The sequence below is a fragment of the Falco naumanni genome, chromosome 1 (assembly GCF_017639655.2).
Source record: "Falco naumanni isolate bFalNau1 chromosome 1, bFalNau1.pat, whole genome shotgun sequence".
NCBI lineage: Eukaryota > Metazoa > Chordata > Aves > Falconiformes > Falconidae > Falco > Falco naumanni.
In genome coordinates this window covers 127,075,637-127,094,021 of record NC_054054.1, presented here as the reverse complement: position 1 = coordinate 127,094,021, position 18,385 = coordinate 127,075,637, and the positions used below count along the sequence as shown (strand labels likewise).

The window sequence follows — 18,385 nt, the reverse complement described above, 5'->3', positions numbered from 1 at the left end:
TCTCACGGCTGCGTAGTTGCTAATCCCAGAGCCTGTGTTCATTACCGAAATGCCAGTACACTGATGTGTTACCTGTGACAAGCCAAGACACCCACCCATTGGGGAGCACTCCCTGCCGAGCACCAGGCTGGAGTGACTGGAGAACCTGGAGCCTCCTGCCCTCCTTGATGGAGCCCATCGGGTGCCTGCGGCAGGAACGGCAGCCCCGTCCCCACGATGTGGTGAGCACAGGTGACACTGCGTGTCCGCTCATCCGAGGCTCCTCACAGACGGTTGCCTCCGCAGGCCCAGGCAAGCCCTTGCTGCTGCTCTGCTGCTGTGTAGAGGCTGCTTCACTGCATCTCCAGGCAGGACCAGGGTTTTGCCCTCCCTGACCTCCTGCTGCTGTTGGGCAGCTCGGGGACCTGCCCCGACCAAACCGGGCTGGCGGGACCGCAGCGCTCCGGGGCCACCGCCTCCATCGCCAGGCGGAAGCCCTGCCCTCCCGGGGCGGTGGCGCCCGCGGGGAAAGAGCCGCTCGCTGCCCGGGCCGCCAAGGGGCTCTGCCCGCCGGGACCGGGTAAGGCTCGGGACGCGCCCTGGCACGGACCCTCCCGCGCCCCGCAGAGCCGCCCTCCGCCGCCGCGTCCCCCCCCGCCGCGAGCACCGACCCCGAGCGCAGTGGGACACGGGACACCGGAGAGGCGGTCGCACGTTTATTGACGGCGGCCCAGCCGGGAGCGCGGCCGGCGGCGGCGGGAACCGGCGCCAGCCCCCCTCGCCGCCGGCCGGCGTAACGGGCCATCACTCCTTGAACTTCCACTCCTGCCGGCACATGGGGCAGTGCTGCTGGACCTGCTGCGAGTTCAGCCACTTGAGGATGCAGTGCATGTGGAAGCAGTGCGAGCACTGCCCCCACACCAGCGGGCAGTCGTCGCCGGGCACCTTGCCTGCGGCATGGACAGGCCGTCAGCCCCGGCGCGGACGGACCGCTGGGCCCGCCCGCCCGCCCGCCCGCCCGCCCGGCGCCGCACTCACAGTCGGGGCAGCAGCCGTTGAACGCCATCCGGCAGATCCCGCAGTTCTCGTCGTTGGCCACCCACAGCCAGGAGGCCACGCCGTGCCAGGTCCGCACGCGCACCCGCATCGCGCTGCCACCGCCCCGCCGGAAGTCCCGCCCCCGCCCCCAAGACCCAGCGCACAAGCGCGCGCGGCTGCCGCGCCTTTGCCGCCGGCCCCGCCTTTTCCGCTTCCGGTGTCGGCACAGCGCGGCCGGAAGTGCAGGCCCCGGAGCGGAGCCGCCATCATGGCCGACAAGATGGACATGTCCCTGGACGATATCATTAAGCTCAACCGGAGCCAGCGAGGGGCTGGCCGGGGCGGTGGCCGGGGCGGCCGGGGCAGGGGTGGCGCCACCCGCGGGGGCGGGCCCGGCCGGGGCGGCGTGGGAGCCGGGCGAGCGGGAGGCGGCGGCCCCGTGCGGAACAGGCCGGTGATGGCCCGGGGCGGCGGCAGGAACCGGCCCGCGCCCTACAGCCGGGTAGGGAGCGCGGCGGGGCGGGTGGGGAACGTGGTCGCTCGACGGGCTTGGCGGCGGGCTGGGGAGCCAGGCCCGGGCCGAGCGTTCGGCGCGGCGGGGCGGGCGGCGGTGGGCTGGGGCGGGGGGACCGCGGAGCGGGGGGCGGGCCCGGCCGGCGGCCCTTTGTCCGCTCCTGGTGGGGGGTGCGGCGTGGCCGGCGGCGGCCTGTGGCCCGCGGTGCCCCGGCGCCAGTCAGCGAGGTCCTGGTTTCGTTGCAGCCGAAGCAGCTCCCCGAGAAGTGGCAGCACGACCTGTTCGACAGTGGCTTCGGGGCGGGGGCCGGCGTGGAGACCGGCGGGAAGCTGCTCGTCTCGAACCTGGACTTCGGTGTCTCAGACGCAGACATCCAGGTAGGGGCTGGGGAGCAGCACCGCTGGGTACGTGGGGGCGGTTCGCCGGGGGTTTCATTCATAGCGTCGGGGTGGGGCACACATGGCGCCCGCGGGAGCTCCGCAGGTCCCGCTGCTTTGTGTGCCCGCAACGGAAGATCCTCGAGTGAATTAGCTCTGCAGGCGTGATGGGTTTGTGCCACCAGTGTCTGTCCTGCAGCGGTTCTGGTCATCCTGAGGGGGCTGCGATTTAGAAAAGCCGCTGTCTTCTGCAGAGCGGCAGCCAGTTACATTGTGAGTGACTCTGCCGCAGCGCACGCAGGAAGGTGCTGCTGTTTGTCTGCATCCAGCTGTGACTGGAGAATTTACAGTGAACTGTGTGAACTCTTAGGTCTGCGTAGTTGCAGAAGTTTGTAACTGCACTGTGTGTATACCTATGTGCTCTGCATTTATGGGATCCACTCTCACAGTATTGTTAAAGTCATGTTCTGCTGAGCATTGAGGTGTTCCTGTGGATGCATCCATTGGTATAGCTGGGAAGATTTATTTGTGGGGGAGAGCTCGTTTGCCTGGTGTTGTGAGTGGTTTAGTCACTTAAAGAGTGACCCAGGGAAGGGGGCGAGATGCACCATCACACCTAAGCTGCAGCATCTGTGGTACCTGGTGCATTAAGTCTTCTAGCCAAGTTACTTGTGGTCGTATCCCTTGTTTCAGGGATCCTTGGGTGAGAACCTGCTGGATTCTTTCAGTTGGGTGTACGGTACCATCCGTCTCTGTGGCTGCGCAGGTCGGGAGGGGTTGAGGCACGGTGCTCCCACCTGGCCGTGAGGACATGGTTACGAGTGGGCAGCGAGTTGTGCAGAAATAAACGTTTGCAAATACCAGGTGCGTTCCCACTGAGGGCTCTGCTGGCGTGGTTATGCTGCAAAATGCTTCGTTTTAAATCAGCTTCTGGTCCTTGCCAGGGAAAACCAAACAACTTTTATGCTTTCTTCATTGGTTAATTCATTCCAATTCCTCTACGTGCTGCACTGGCTGCGCCCGGGGAATTGGAAGTGAGCTTTTTCAGGTCACCTAGTTACTGGGTAATATGCTTAAAACCACCTCTTTTCCTCATATAAGTTCAGATTTGGTTTAAATAAGTTTATTTGTTGTAGTCAGGCCCTGATGTTAAAAAAAAAAAAAAAAACACCTCAGTTTAACTAGCTCCTGCACTTTGTGCAGCAGTTGGGATTCACTTTTCCACTGCTGGCTTGGGCTGAGGTATGGACAAAACCTCCACCTATGATTTATTTAGCAGCAAAGCTGACCTAATGACTGCACCTATTTGTTACTACCCATCACATAATTTAGTGCTGCCTCAGATGTGGTGATTGCTTTCTTTGTTTCTATGCTAATTGCATCATTAACATGGTACATCGCAGCTTCAGTGGTGTACAGGCAGGAACCAGTGGCTGGAAGGAACTTTGAATGCACGTTGCTCTTGGAGGAGCTGTGCAGCATCATCTCTCCCTGGGCATTCACTGCTGCTTGGGGGGAACCCATGTCCCCTGCAGGGCCAAGAGAAGCTGGATCTGGAAAAATGGCTGAGCACCACCTCACCTGTGCTGCGCCCTGTTCCAGAAAGCTTCTATTGAGTGCCATGTAACGTTCACCTCTGCTGAATAAGCACAAGGGAGGAGCTGGCCTGCAGCCCTGCCTGATACACTTCTTGCTTAGGAAGTGGGAGAACATGCATTGTGCTCCATCAGATGCTTGGGGCAGTAGTTCACAGAGACAGCTGCGTGGCAGTCGGGCTTTGCAGCAGATACTGTAGAAGGTGGCCTGTCCCTCTGGGCACTCGGCAGCTCTGGTGTAGGTGTGGAGCTTCTGAGGCATGGGGTATAGCAGAAACTGGCAAAGGCAAGGTGTCCTTGTTGACTTTGCAAATGCAGCACCAGTGAAACAAAATTGATGGCTCCATTGCTGCCTTTTCACTTCCATCCTTTGTGAAGGTAAATGACATACTTCAGTAGAGGACTTTCCTAACCTCAGTTTTTGGGTATATTCCTCATGGGCTGTGTTTTTAAATTGCACCTTGTCTACTGAAGATTTAAAGGACAAAAAATAAAAATGCACAGCACAATGAAACTGTGATCATCTCATGAATCCCTGTGTTCACACAGATCATTTCTCCTCTATGAAGTGGATTAGGGTCTGGATTATTTTTAAATAGTCACCCCATTGACTCAACCTCAACAAAAAGACCCACAGTTTCACTGGGAAATGAAACGGGTCAGCATCCCTTAAGCCTGCTTCGCTGGCTATGAACGTGCACCATGCAAGTGATGAAGTCCTGCCTGTTTTTGCCACCTGTGGCAACTTTCTGGAACACTTCTGATGGGCTTGTGCTCTCCTCTTTCATCAGTGCTTTTCCTGAGTTGTCAATGATGTTTTGAAAGGCACCTGCAGTTGCTGAGAGTGGCTGTGTATGGGGAGCGGCCAGTGCTGTCTCTTGGCTGTGCACTGTTTGCAGTGCTGATAGATGTGTACGCTCTTCTCCCTCTCTTAGGAGCTCTTTGCAGAGTTTGGGACCTTGAAGAAGGCAGCTGTGCACTATGATAGGTCTGGCCGCAGTCTAGGGACAGCAGACGTGCATTTCGAAAGGAAGGCAGATGCTCTGAAAGCAATGAAGCAGTATAATGGAGTCCCCTTGGATGGTGAGTCCATGTGGCCATGCCCATAACATGCTTTGCTGGCTGGCTGGAGCAGCCCGTGTGCCCATGTCCCCGCGCACAGGCTCACAGGCTGCTCTTCCTCCAGGGCGTCCCATGAACATTCAGCTGGTCACATCACAGATCGACACACAAAGGAGACCAGCACAGAGGTGAGATGCCGTATGGCCATGGGAGTCGCTGTGCCTGGTCGGCGTGGGGTGGGAACATACTGAGCCCCTCTCTGTGCAGGAAGCATGGATCCCTCTCCTGTTCAGCAAACTTCTGCCTCCTGTGTGGGTTAACTGGAACGTGCTAAACCAGTCGCTTTTTAAAAATCACAGTGTAAACAGAGGTGGCATGACCAGAAACCGTGGTGGTTCAGGAGGATTTGGTGGTGGAGGAGGCAACAGGCGAGGTACTCGTGGTGGAAACAGAGGGAGAGGCAGAGGAGCTGGAAGAACTTCCAAACAGCAGCTCTCCGCAGAAGAACTAGATGCACAGCTGGATGCTTACAATGCCAGGGTAAGTGCTGTGTGGGTGCTGTCTGCGGGCTCCCCACAGCGTCTCATTCTGGGAAACACTGGCAGCCTGGAGCCAGCCGGAAAGAGAAAGCATTTTCTCCAGGTCACTGGAATAAAACAGTCTCCCTCTAAAGCTGAGCAGTACCTGGGTCCAGTAGTTGGCTTTACTTTTCAGAACACTTTGTCAACTGCTGTTACTGACAGCCAAGAAACAGCCCCTTCCCCAGCTCCCTGGGGCCGGTGTAGGGCAGGCTGTTTCAGCACCGCAGAGATAATGGGGTGCAGAAAGGGAAAAACAAAGAAAAGCCCTGGGGTGCTAGTGGAGGCAAGGCCAGTGACACTGGTGGCAGATACAAGTCCTTACATGTGGAGCCACGCGCATTGTTTGCTGCCTTCAGAAGCAGCTCAGATGTCTCTGCCATGGCCAGATTAAAATTTCAGTAGAGGACCCAGGTCGCGTGTACGCGACAGCAGTGGGGTCTGTGTCATAGGAATAGGATAGAAGGGAGGTGAGAGATGGAAGAAACGGAATGAGCAGAATTTCAGAACAAGATCGCATGGGGAGGGGAAGTGCAGTGGGGCAGTTTGCAGTTGCACCTCTGTGTGCTGTGGGGAGGTCAGCTGTGCCCAGGCTGGCACCAGAACAGGCCGTGGCCCGACGCGCCGTCCCTGGTGGGCAGTGGCTGTGGTCTGTGGCAGTGTGAGGGCTGGCTGGGCGGATGGCGTTGTGGGGTGTGCGGTGACGGCTGCTCTCTCTTCCAGATGGATACCAGCTAAAGCAGCGGGCGCCGTGCGCAGGGAAGGACTCCGATCTCGCTCCACGCTCCCTGGCAGGGGCCGCGGCTGTAGCTACTAATACTGAGGACGGGATTTGTTTTACTTTTACGTTCTGGGATAGGTTTTAAACTCCTGTAAAGGTTTTTTTTAATTCTGAAGCAGACCTGTTTTGTACCGAGTTATTTTTGGGATAAATTTTACTGGTTGACTGTTGGGCCGAGGTGGCTTTTACACCTTTGCCGTAATAAAATAGAACCGTGTCTAGAGCTGTGGACGCCTCCTCCGCGCCGCCCCGCCCCGCCCTGCCCTGCCCGCGCGCGCCTTCCCGCGCCCCGCCCCGCGGCTCTCTGCCCCTCCGCCCCCGCTCTACCGTCCGGCCCACCAGCGCGCGCGGGTGCCCCTCGCCAATCAGCGCGCCGCGCCGCCGGCGGAAGTGAGGCGCGGGGCTCTGCCTGGGATAACGGGAAGTGACGGGCGTGTCCCGGAAGTGCGGGGGTGCGCGGGCGGCTAGGCGGATCCCGGCGGCGTTGTCACCGCAGCGCGGAGAGCGAACAGGGCCGGTAGGGCGGGGGCAGCGGGCGGCTCGGGGGGGCGCGGAGGCCCGGCGGGGGGAAGGGTTCGGACGGCGGGGCCCGGCCGCGTCGCGGCCGCGGGGTCCCGAGCGGCCTTGCGCGACCTTCTGAGGGCCGGAGGCAGCCGTTGTCCCCGGCGGGGGCCGCAGCGGTGCGGAGCACTCGGGCTTGAGGCCGCAGCTGGGACGAAACACGGGCGGCTGGGGTCGACCCGCGCTCCTCGGAGGAGCCGGGGCTGCTCCGCGCCCGCCCCCGGGTTTCCACCATTGCTCGGGCTGCGGGGGGCGGCAGGAGTGAACGGTGGGCCCTTTTCACTTTCTAGGCGTCGGGAGGTGCGAGCGCTCTCGTTCATCTCGAACAATTTTTCCATAAATAGTTTCTAGTTATGAAATGAGGAACATGGAAGTAACTTCCTCGGGGTCGATTTCCTTCTGTGTCAGAGTAATTAAGGCGCCCGGTTTATCCCCCTTAATGCTGTAGGGTGCATGTTAAAGCAGTTGGGGCAACGTGCGCAGAGACTGCAGCTTGGTTCTTGCAGGAGGTATCAGTTCTTTCCTTCCTTCGCAGCCCTGCTAGAAGGATGGTGATGCTTTCCCTGGCCCCACAGGCTCTTTGCAACAAGTCTAAAAGTTGGAACTTCCTTTTCGTAAGAGAGAAGAACTCCCGGTTACAGAAAGTGGTCAAATGGTCGCCTTGAGGGTTTCGGGACTGGACCAGTGCTTTGTTGCTCTGGATGTCCAAGTGTCCTTCCAGTGCAGGTGTTCTTGTCTCGTAACTGCTGAGCAGAGATGGTTTTGTTGTAGTGTTCTGCTATGGGGATGCATGGCAGTATGTACTGATGGGTCACACTTTAGGTGGCACCCACAACTGCAGCACCAGGGTCACCACACAGATGGCAACTGCAGCCAGGCTGTGGTCTCTTCACCCATGTAACTCGTTTGCATCCTGGGTGTAGGACTGCAAGAACTTCTAAAATTTCTGAAGTTAGGAGCATATGAAACTCTGGTCATGCCTTTGTTTGGTTTTGCTCTTGGCGGTTAATGTCTTGTAGGTGAACTGTAGTGAGGGTTATATCACGAGGCCTTCCCCCCCTCCCCCCCCAAAAAAAAACAAAAACCAAAAAAACACAAAACAAACAAACAAACAAACGAAACCCAGAAAACACCACCAAAACACTCATTTTTTCAAAGTGCCTGAAAGGCAGCAGGCTGTTTCCAGAGTCCGTCCCCAGCGCTGTGAGCAAGTGGCAGGGATCAGGCAAGACAAGAGTTCTCTGGGATGGTGTTACAAAGCATCTGGTGCAGGGGCGTTATCTGGACATCCCCTCAGCTCTGCGTTCCCAGGCAGTGTCAGAGGGCAGCACTCGGCCTAAGGACTGTCAGTCACCAGTTCCTCCTTTGCCGCTGATGTGCCCCCCTCCCCACCGCTGCCCTGGGAACCATCCGAGCCTGGTTTCTCTCTGATTCAGCCTCCCAGGCTGCTGTTGTACATGTGGAGCAACAGCACAGCCTGAGCCGGTTTAAGCACTGCTGGCTCCCCGTCCTTGCAGCGTAGCAGCATTTGTAGCTACATAGTGAACTAGCTACATCAGCGAACTGATCTGGCTGGAAAATAACCCTGCAGAAATGCTTATTAACTGGATCAAATTCCAACAGAGTTTGCTGCGCAGCTGCAGCAGCTTTCCCTTGCGCCATAGGGGAAGAAGGAAGGGTGGGGACCACTCGAATTGGCACTGCTGAGTGTCCACGGCTGCGCTGTGGCCTGAGGGACATCCGAAGCCAATTAGCTCATCAGAAGAGACTGACTAACTGGTTTCACTAGAGACGTGGGATCTTCATCCTGGGGTATGAAGAAGTTGCTGTTTACCGCTGTCTGCCTGAAAAGTTATGTTTCTAGCAGTTTTTCTGTCTGGCGGAAGGTGGGGCTCTTGCATTTACTGCTGCTGGCTCCGCGGTCATGCATGAAAAATGCTGAGAAAATCCAGGAGGAACTGCTGGCTTGAGGAAGCAGTGAAGACAGCTGAGTGCAAATTCCCAGGCAGCAAGTGATTCGGCCTCCCGCTGTCACCTGCAGGCTGATCTGCAAGGATCTGAGAGGAGCCCCGGGCTGTTTCCCTAGATGTCTCTGCATGGCTGGGGACCCTGCCTTTCCGTTAGCTTGCTTTCAGGCAGAGTGTGGGCTCTGCCAGTGATGGCAGGGTTCACAGCAGGTCTGTGCTGTCTCACAGAGCAGCGGGCCTCCCAGGAGCCACGGAGGCACCAGCTCCAGTGTTCTGCGACTCAACTGAGTCTTGAGAGCCAGAGGTGCCAGGCAGAGGTGCTGGGCAGGGCACCCAAGTGTCCAAAGGAACTGAAGAGGAATTTCCTTCCAAACAGCTCAGAGCAATGCCTGAGGTCTAAGGTGTTGAGCTCCTGTAAGGAGCCCGGCTGTGGGTCAGCAGTGTAGCGGGAAGGCTTCTGTTAAGGAGCTGAGCCCTTTGGAGGGCTGTGTTGCACGTCCCTGCTCCTCTGCGTCTTGGTGCATGCTTGCTGGAGGTCTCAGCATGGTGCAGATGGAGTATGTGAGGGCAGTTCACATGCGATCGAGTCCCTTGGCTTTGCTTTGTCTGGCAGTGTGATGGCTGGTTTCTCAAGCACCTGGAAAAGCTCTGGTTTGCTAATCAATCGTGAGCTGAAATACACGCTTCATCTTGAGAAGCCTGAAGGGCAAGGTTGAGGCCCTGGTAAAACTTTTGATGCGATGCGGAACCTCCTTCCTCTCTGGCTGTGTGTTTGGAGCAGGATCCACAGCAATGCGACCTGCGGTGATGAAATGCAGCGCTCTGTGTGGGAGGGGGTGGCCGGCCTCAGCCTGGCCACTGCTGGCTGTGTCACAGGGTGCCCGTCGACCCCCATGGCTGGCTGGGGCGCAGGGACCCACTCACCTCAAGCGCTGCAGCAATGGTTTTGGCACAGCCTGGTCAGAGATGTTCTTCTGACTGCTGCTCCTGGGGCAGCCTCTGGGAAGAGGTGAAGTGGTGTTTCACCTGGGCTTCCTTGGAGAGCTGAACCCTGGCATGGCCTGAGTGTCTGGTTGGAACAGTGCATTGTGTTGGTCTGAAGAGCTGTTTTCCGTCTTCAGTGAGCTGCCATTGTTTTAGAGATCCTGTAAAGACTGGGGTAGTTCTTGATTAATTTGTGTGGTGGTGTGCATGATTGTTTCTTTTGCTCTGGATCACAGGATTGAGGCTAGAGGCATAGGAACGCAGCCGAGGAGCTGGGAGTTGGGTTTTTTGGTTGGCGGGTTTTTGTTGTGGTTTTTTTTCCCCTGTGCCCTCTATGGCATAGTTGTTGCTAAATATCTGTTTGTGGAAGCTGTTACTGTAACAGAGCTGAGGAAGACTGGGTGTTGGTGATGTGGGGGAGGAAACTGTTGCCCCGTCTGTTGCATCTGGAAGTTGGTTGCCAATGAGTGGTAGCTCTATACTTGGCTGAGACCAAACTAATGCATTTCTGAACTGCTCAGGATAGGGTGCCTGGTCCTGGAAATGGGCTGCTATTTCAGCTACTAGAAGTCACAGAATCATGGAGCGGTCAGGGTTGGAAGGGACCTCTGGAGATCATGTAGTCCAACTCCCTGCTAAAGCAGAATTAGTACTGTTTAACGCTAAGGCTGCTCCTGTGCGGAGCGGAGAGATCTTCCAGACTGGACCCTGCTGTTGGGAGTAGCACTGTGGCTGGCACTGCCCTGTTCACCTTGCAGTGCTGATCCTTCACCTTGTGCACAGTGGTTTTGGTGAGCTTTGGTTGTTCGAGGGGAGGCTGCCTGGCAGCCTGTTGCTTGGAGGTGCTGATCAGGCCATTTGTTAGAAGTTTTGTCTGTGCTTGGTCTGAAAACTGGAAAGGGGGGTATGCACACCCATGGATGTTAATGCCGCAGAAAGGGACCTGACACCATTGAGGATATACATGGTTACTGGTGGATTGTCCGCTGTATGTGCATCTGTTTATTATATTCATGCTTTCAAAGCAGGCTCAGTCACAGAGGGTTTGGGAGTCAACAGAAGTCAGTGACTTGGGACTTCAGTTCTTTAATGCTCTCACTGAAAGTCTGTCAATTCCATTTCCTGAAAGCTACAGGTGTCTGAGGAGGAAGGTTCACGAGTTCATCAGCGTAGAGAGAGAACGTAGAGAGAGAACGACCTGTAGTGTTTGGGAGGTGAAATTAGCCTGGAGGTAAGGCACTGCAGTAAGGGGATCAAGCAGTAGAACAAATGTTTGAGTGAGTGTTCAGCGCTCCTGGGAGTCTTCAAGGTTGGAGGCTTTTTCAGGCAGGAGCCCAAAGGAAGTGACTGGGTTTGATATGGAGGTACCAGGGTGAAATCTAGTCAATTGTTCATGTATGACATGAAATTAAATGGCCTTTTGAATACACATTTCCATGATATTCAGCACCAGGATATTGGAGAAGGCTATGCAGAAGGGCCAGCTGTTTGTTATAAAGTGGAGGGGTCAGTACTGGAAGTTGTTGGGAGTTGTAAGTGCGAAGGTACAATGGGAAAGCTCCCCTGCATGGGCACATTCGTGCCATGCAGGGACAAAGCCCTTGTAACAACCCCAAAGTGTCCCCCCTACCTTTGTCTGGTGATAAATCTCAGTCAAGCCTTAGTACCCAGGAATACCGCTTACATCCACTGCAAGTACCCTACCCCCAGGACACCCTGGGAGCCTTGCCAGCCTCTCTGGGGAAGCGCTGCCGGCCCAGGCAAGGCAGCAAGTCCATTCTCAGGTTTGAGAGTGGGCAGGGAGTGGGTCCGGCAGGGGACTTGGCAGCAGCTCAGTCTCAGCACTGGCTCCCCGGGAGCTGGGGCCAGCACGTTACCCAGGAATGCCGGCAGGTGGGCTGGTCACCAGTTCTCGCTCCTCCTTTCTCTTTTTCTGTCCTCTGCGTATTCACTGACAGGTCTACTGTAGCCTTCTCTTCTGGTGGAGGTGTGCAAAATTTCACTTTCTGTTTCTGTCTCTTTTGCCCTGTCCCCCAACAAATTGTTCATAATATTTATGGCTAAAAATATTAGTGGACCCCGGGTGACACCTCCACTGTTCTGCTCTTACAGCCGTTGCCAGGCTCAAACTGGCCATGGAGCCGGACTGGCTCTGGCATCTGCAGAATTGACCTTGCGTCACTGGAAAACGTGCTCTGTAAACTGTGTGTGATTAATGTCAGCGCTGAGGTCTTTCCCAGTCTGGGTAGAAATGGAATAACTGAATGGTGTGCTATCATGTCAGTTAAACACAGGCTTAATTATGATCTACAAGAACCTAAAACTTCTGCTACAGGTTATACTAAGTGAGCTAACCACCATCCGTTCTTTTCGTCTTTGAGCTAAGTGCATTCTGTGTGTTTTGTTGTATTTGTAGCAAATGTTGTCGTTCTTGATTTATTTGGATAGTAGATGCCAGAGCAGAGAACGCAGTTCTGCAGTTGGTTGTGAATCGTGGGTGCTAGCACAGAGCTCCAGGTGAGAATATTGAACAGGATGCAGGAATGCCAGATAATGACAGAAACACCTGGATCCACCAGCTGATCATTTGTGAAAGATTCTGCTTGTACAAAAAGCCTTTCAAAAGTGGTTGCTGAAAGAGGGTTTTGAGTCTTAAGAGAGTCCAAGTTGATACGTGCCATAGGATGACCCTTAGAACAGCACACCCTGTGAAACATCAGGAATTACTGAGGATGTTGTTGGCTTTTATGGAGGTTTTTAGTGGGGTGTTGGCATCATCTGTCACCAGCCTCAGTGTGCAGCTGGATGTTTCCTGGTTAGTCTTGGACAGCTGAGCCAAACTCCGTGCATGTTTAATCCATTATCTGTTTCACTGTCCGTGTGTGATACAGATCTTTGAAAAGGACTAAGTGTGAGATCAGCTGAGCCAGGTGTCTCATTCCACTCCTTCAAGGCACCAGAGCAGATTGATCTGAATGTGTTACTGCAAGCTCCAGATTGCAGCAGGGGCTCCTGGCTTTTGTGCCCCAGCCTATTCTTAGTTAGAATTGTACGTTGGAAGAGCAGAGCTGAGTTGAGTTTATTCTGGGCTCAGGTTTATTATGAGTGAAAGCTTCCCCTGGATGATCTTGTGGGGGAGGGTGTTTTTTCTGGGCTTGGGGTGTAACCTGTTCCGGCTTATGAGTAAAGCAGTGAGGCTGAATTTTTCCTCCCTCTTGCATGGCCCTCCATGGGCTGAATAAGAGACCTGGCCTACTGGAGCAGTCTGCAGGGGCTGCGGGCCCTAGGCAGCATTGTGTCCCCTCAAGGCCCCCCAAGGACAGCCCGTGAAGGGCCCAAGTGAGAGAGGGAGCCCATGGGAGTCATGGCAGAGCACTTCAGGGGAAGCCTGGTTGGTACTGATGTGCTGCGCTGTGGGAAGAAGCCTGCAGAGAGAGATTGTATTGGGGCTGAAGTATATTCAGCACACATTTCCGTGGAGTAGGTAGGTGCAGTTACACTTCTCCTCCCCACTTCAGTATAACTCGCGTGTGTGAGGATGGCGGAGCAGGAGCCGACAGCAGAGCAGCTGGCCCAGATTGCAGCTGAGAATGAGGAGGATGAACACTCCATCAACTATAAGCCACCTGCCCAGAAGAGCATCCAGGAGATCCAGGAGCTGGACAAGGATGATGAGAGCCTGCGCAAGTACAAGGAGGCGCTGCTCGGTGCCGTCACTGTGACTGCCGGTGAGCCCTAGGATGTGACTGTGCCTTGCTCAAGCCAGAGCTCCACTGGTCACCCCCAGCCTCGCCCCTGCTCCCACGTGGGAGCTTTTCTCCTCCCAGCTTTTTGTCCTTGGGCAGGAGCACAGTCAGGAGCATAAAGGCATGTGTCATTGCTCCCCCCACCCCACCCCCGATCTCTGGCCCTTGGAGTAAGGTGCAGGGACAGAGGGGTGGCACTCTGCCTTCAGAAGGGGATGCTCCTGGGGAGGTTGTGGGCTGGGCCTAACACAGCAGGGAGCCCAGACCTTCGCGGAGGGGTGGTGTTCTCACTGCTTTTCTTGCTTTTCAAGAAGTGCCCTGGAAGGAAAAGGAGTTGTGTTGGTTGGTGTTAGGGGTGGGTGCTGAACAGCCTTTTTGCTTGTCTTTTAGATCCCAACGCTCCAAATGTGGTGGTGACCAAACTGACTTTGGTCTGTGCTACTGCTCCTGGCCCTCTGGAGCTGGACCTGACAGGTGAGCTAGGAAAGAGCTCTAGCCCTTCTCCCAGATCAAAGCTGGCTCAGTATGGAGCCTGGCAAAAGGCCCCACAGGAGCGTGGTGGGCAAGCCCTCCTGTGTCAGAAATGCCCCTGTGCTGGATGCAGAGTGAGGCGCTTGGGTCCCTGGAGGGTTCTGTACTCTCAGCCCAGCAGCTCTGTCTCAGCACCCCTGTCACAGCAGAGACCTTTCCTTGCTGGCCCTAGCTCTGTAGAGGTGTGAGCTGCTGGGCCGGGCAGCCAGCTGTCCTCAAGCCTGCGCAAGGGTGCTGATGGCAGCTTCGCCGTGGTGACACCCTCAGAGCAAACATCTATGAAGGAACATTCTTGAATTAACTGCATTGCTGCACTGCGGTGTCATTTCACAGGGCAGTGCTCGCCTGCCTTGGGTAGCATGGGCAGTGCAGCAAGGAGGGTCCTGTCATGCAAAAATGAAAGGATGAGCTGCGTGCTGTCCGGGCAGTAAGGGTCGTCCCCTGCTGCTGCAGATACTGCCTGATCACCTCTTGCAACTTACATTTTTCCCCCAGAGCAATACAAAGGAACTCTGAACAACCCTCTCCCTTCTTTTTAGGTGACCTGGAGAGCTACAAGAAGCAAGCATTTGTGCTGAAGGAGGGTGTGGAATACCGAATAAAAATCTCCTTTAGGGTAAGAATTCAGATCTGAAAACTGAAGAACGAGTGGAATGCCAGGCTGCAGCAATCCCAGCATTGGGAATACCTGAGCCCTGAAAAGTGGTGTGGTGGTGGACATTGTCTCCTGCTGTGGGTGGGGTGGGCAGTGTGTCTAGGAGATGCCTGCTACAGTCCTTGCTTGTGTCTCCGCAGGTTAACAGGGAGATTGTGTCAGGGTTGAAGTACATTCAGCACACGTTCCGGAAAGGTGTGAAAAGTAAGTGCTTCTCTGTGACACGGGTACTGCGCTGTGTGAGGGCTTTCTGCTCCTTCCACTGTGGTGCCCCCACAGTCCACCATGGGAGGAGTCAGTCCTCAGGCATCCCTGTGCTGCCAAGCCTGCAGCGATCTGTAGAGGCTTCTGGGTCTGCTGTGGGGTGGCAGCCTGTGGTGCCGACTGCACCTGCACCTCCGGGCTGAACACGTAATCCCCACCAGAGCGCGGTGGTGAACAGGCCGCTGCTGACAGTGGTGCTAAGGTGGGGGGACCGTTCCTCACAGGAGGAGTGAACAGTTCCTGGAGCAAATGGAGCTGTTAATGTGGGTGACGTTTTTGTTCTCACAGCTCCTCTGTGGGTTGTTGTAGCAGTTACAGACCTTTCATTTGCTTTATCCTTGCCCCAAGTGCAGGGGAGGCTCTTACACAGCCTCCATACACCTCTTTTTCTCCTTGTAGTTGACAAGACTGAATACATGGTTGGGAGCTATGGCCCCCGAGCAGAGGAGTATGAGTTTCTGACCCCCATGGAAGAAGCCCCTAAGGGCATGCTGGCGCGGGGCAGCTACAACATCAAATCCAAGTTCACAGATGATGATAAGACTGACCACCTGTCCTGGGAGTGGAACCTGACCATCAAGAAGGATTGGAAGGACTAGCCCTTCCCAAGGCCAAACCCCAGAGAGCGTGAATCAGACAGTGGCTACCGTAGAAATCCCCCCCTGTACCAAAGTGCTGACATTGGAACCCTCTTACCTTTCACCCCCCATTATAATTTGACCAGAGAGCTCAGTTGTGTAATGTGTCCCCTCCCCAGAGAATTGCTGAGTGCATTGACCAAACCGTGCTGTCTGCATCTGGTCTCCAGCTGCCCGCCCCAGGGCCGTGCCAGGATGCCCTCCCAACGCAGAGGTGGGAGCGCTCGCTCCCGCCCCAGGCCCTTTGCTGCTTCTCACCTTCCTTTTCTCTGGCAGGTGCTGAAGGGGAGAGACTCCTGTGTTCTGCGTGGGGTCCTGTGCTTGGCTTTTCTGTGCACAGCTCAGGGTAGCTACTGTCTCCAAGTAGCTGAAGAACTTTGATGCCAGGCAGCTATTGAATCTGTTTGTTGGCTAAAATCATGTCTGGCCTGCCTCTCTCCCACCCAGTCAGTGTCCTGGGAGTACTGGCAGCTTCATTTGTGGATGTTCCCTGTAACCATGATGCCTTAATGTGTAACACGTATCCTCTAGGGAGGGGGCCCTGCCCTTGTTACACTTTTTAAATGCCACCCACCCCCCCCGTTTGTTGGCATGGCACTCATCTTGGTCACACCCCTCATGGGTTATTAGGAAAGATTCACAACTTCCCGCTTTGCTGCTGGTCCGTTCTTCACCCGAGACAGGATGTCTCCAGAGGGAAGGGTGGTGTGACATCCCAGGTGATGCCTGGCCACCCTTCCCGGTGTCCAGGGAGCTGGCCTGGCAGGACCTTGGCCCCCTTTGCATAGGGCTCCGAACTCTCTGGCAGCCTCAGCACCTCTGAGGAAAAGAAGGGGCTGCAAGGCAGGTGGGTGCAGTAGTCACCGGTGTTGCCATCACTTCACACTTCTTATTGCAGCCAACGTAGCTGCAAAGCACTGAAATTCCAGGACAGCACCTGCCCTCCTGGCTGTTTTGGGCTGAGGATGGACTAGTCTGTTTCTGCAGCTGCTCTCCTGAGGCAATCAACAAAGAGCTTGCAATGGACAAGTATTCAGAAGCGATTAATGCCTTATGTATCTGTTCTGCCTTTAAAATCTGTGCCTGGCCTGTCAGTATTTATTGCCTTGACACTCGACTCCCCCTGCCCCGCTGTGCCCATCGCAGACCCCCGCAGCATGCCAGCCTGCCAGCCAGGGCTGCACTGACACGGCCCTCAGGGCAAAGGAGCCCTTGGGCCCCGTCAGCCCCTGAGGGCTGGGCAGGCATGTTCCAGCTCCGCAGCCCTCTTATCTGGATCCTACCACATTGAGGTCGTATTAGAACTGGGACCAAGTACATGTGGCTTTCTTGTAGCTACGTCTTTGCCTCTAACTCTCCCTTGCCCTGCCCCTAGAGAGGTTTTTGTTAATTTGATTTGGTGCATATTGTCTGTAAATCCTAGACCCGGGTTAACAGGTTTGGAATCATCGTCTGCTTCTCCTTTTATGACAGTTAAATAAAAACTTCGAACTGACCATCCACTCTCTGTTCTGGTTCTGTTCTGGAAATTCCTGTCTCTGGGTCTTTGGCAGGAAGCAGCAGAACTTCTGTTCCACAGGGAATTTCTGCCAGCAGCTGGGGTGGGAGAAGAGCAGAATCGCTGGGCTTGCAGAGCTGTGGAACGGGGTATCTGGGGCAGCCTGTGCCACAGAAGAGGTAAGAGCCCCCTGTCGCTGTGTTTGTCTTCAGGACCTATCCCTCGCTGTTCACGCTGTTGCATTCCATGCAACGATGAGGGAACAGAAGGGTGTGGGGCAGTGAAGACAGTGGGTCTCTGAGCCTTGGCCTGCCTGTGTCGCACCTGCTTCAGCTGCAAGCGCAAAGTGGAATTCCTGTGCATCCAGAGGAATGAGGGAGGCGACTGGAGGGGAACAGTATCCAAGAGAGGCAATGTGCGATAAGAGCCGGCAGATGTTTACAGCGTCAGGCATGTTTGTGTTAAGCTAAGAACAACGTAGCTGGGAAAAGCTTTTACAGAACATACCGCACTAGAGAAGCTGTGGAGGAGATGGCTTGGGTGCTCCTGATCTAAAATACTCATGACAGTAATGGAGAATTCTGAATACCAGAGGGAACCTACGGAGCCAACAGCACAGGCCCCCTTTCTTCTCAGTCCCAGGAAAGTTGCTGCACGTCCTAGGTGCCACTGCTAAAGTAAAGGACACAACTCAGAAACTGCAAGAAAGTGCAAGGGCTGGGATGAAGCCCCCTCAGCCGGGCAGGAGCCACCAGCACACCCGGGCAAGGAGCAGGCGTGTGGCCTGCTGTGAGCTGTGCCCAGTTGCCTGCCCGCACGGCCCTCCCTGTGGCATGGACACAAGGGCAGCACGAAAGCAGGAGCCCGGGGCAGGCGTCACCCTCTGTCATTTCAGTTAGAGTAAGCCCAGATGTGCCGATAAGTGAACACAGGCTCTCCTTGTGCTGGCCCCCAACAGCCGCTCTGAGGGCAGTGGCTGTCAGAGTGAGATCCCGTCTGATGCAACTGCCAGCTCTTTGGCAAGTCTTTCCAAACACTGCATACAGTGCTTCTGTTAGATCGTTTGTGTGATAGTGGGATGCCTTGGGAGGGGTACGCAGGACAGCTGAGACCTGCTGTAACTCCGAGGACTGAGGGGCTACAGCAGTCATTTGCTGCCCGTGTTTTCTGCAGAACACGGTCCTGCTGTGGAACAGGCCGGGCTCTCCTGCCTGGCAGCTGGGCCCATGAGCACACACTGGCACCAGCAACCCAAGGGATGTCCGGCTGTGCTCTGGCTGGATGAGTCTCACCCATTATGGCTTCCAAGCAAAAGCGTCAGCCCCTTCCAGGCAATGCACCTGTAAACCTCCCATTGGAGCTTGTGAAGGAGGGATCCGCACCACTTTTCTAGTTGGGCAACTGCTTGCACTGCAGAAGCTTGGTCTGATACATCTGCCTCAAAGAAGCAGAACTGCAGCTCCACAAGCACAGCAACTTTCACCTGCATGTGCTGAAAGGCAGCTTGGGAGAACCATGGCCAAGGGGAAGGGGAGAACTTGTGAATTGATGCTGTGTGCTGCTGCAGAGCCCCGGGTGTGGGCCTGGACCTGCTTGTACTGGCAGCTGGTAGGTATG

The 18,385-nt window shown here is 55.6% G+C and overlaps 3 protein-coding genes across 3 annotated transcripts; 2 read left to right on the top strand and 1 right to left on the bottom strand.

Annotated features, from left to right (window-relative positions):
• Positions 1-682: 682 nt before the first annotated feature.
• On the bottom strand, positions 683-1,175 carry ANAPC11 (anaphase promoting complex subunit 11). The gene is made up of 2 exons (XM_040582271.1): positions 1,018-1,175; positions 683-929 (listed from the first exon to the last, which is right to left on the bottom strand). The coding sequence occupies exons 1-2, from the start codon at positions 1,124-1,126 to the stop codon at positions 784-786; spliced, it is 255 nt and encodes an 84-aa protein (XP_040438205.1). The 5' UTR covers positions 1,127-1,175; the 3' UTR covers positions 683-783.
• Positions 1,176-1,190: 15 nt separating this feature from the next.
• On the top strand, positions 1,191-6,147 carry ALYREF (Aly/REF export factor). The gene is made up of 6 exons (XM_040582269.1): positions 1,191-1,519; positions 1,777-1,908; positions 4,439-4,586; positions 4,690-4,753; positions 4,925-5,105; positions 5,867-6,147. Exons 1-6 carry the CDS (start codon positions 1,286-1,288, stop codon positions 5,879-5,881), a joined length of 774 nt encoding a protein of 257 aa, XP_040438203.1. The 5' UTR covers positions 1,191-1,285; the 3' UTR covers positions 5,882-6,147.
• Positions 6,148-6,312: 165 nt separating this feature from the next.
• On the top strand, positions 6,313-16,766 carry ARHGDIA (Rho GDP dissociation inhibitor alpha). Its single transcript, XM_040582270.1, has 6 exons — positions 6,313-6,441; positions 12,955-13,164; positions 13,573-13,656; positions 14,253-14,329; positions 14,509-14,572; positions 15,032-16,766. The coding sequence occupies exons 2-6, from the start codon at positions 12,975-12,977 to the stop codon at positions 15,229-15,231; spliced, it is 615 nt and encodes a 204-aa protein (XP_040438204.1). The 5' UTR covers positions 6,313-6,441; positions 12,955-12,974; the 3' UTR covers positions 15,232-16,766.
• Positions 16,767-18,385: the final 1,619 nt, after the last annotated feature.

Bases quoted from the DNA above. Each gene is read 5' to 3' on its own strand.
- ANAPC11 (XM_040582271.1), bottom strand. From the start codon at position 1,126: ATGCGGGTGCGCGTGCGGACCTGGCACGGCGTGGCCTCCTGGCTGTGG. The intron at 930-1,017 runs GTGAGTGCGGCG...TCCATGCCGCAG, and splicing joins CAACGGCTGCTGCCCCGACT to GCAAGGTGCCCGGCGACGAC.
- ALYREF (XM_040582269.1), top strand. From the start codon at position 1,286: ATGGCCGACAAGATGGACATGTCCCTGGACGATATCATTAAGCTCAAC. The intron at 1,520-1,776 runs GTAGGGAGCGCG...GTTTCGTTGCAG, and splicing joins GGCCCGCGCCCTACAGCCGG to CCGAAGCAGCTCCCCGAGAA. The intron at 1,909-4,438 runs GTAGGGGCTGGG...TCCCTCTCTTAG, and splicing joins TCTCAGACGCAGACATCCAG to GAGCTCTTTGCAGAGTTTGG.
- ARHGDIA (XM_040582270.1), top strand. From the start codon at position 12,975: ATGGCGGAGCAGGAGCCGACAGCAGAGCAGCTGGCCCAGATTGCAGCT. The intron at 13,165-13,572 runs GTGAGCCCTAGG...CTTGTCTTTTAG, and splicing joins TGCCGTCACTGTGACTGCCG to ATCCCAACGCTCCAAATGTG. The intron at 13,657-14,252 runs GTGAGCTAGGAA...CCTTCTTTTTAG, and splicing joins TCTGGAGCTGGACCTGACAG to GTGACCTGGAGAGCTACAAG.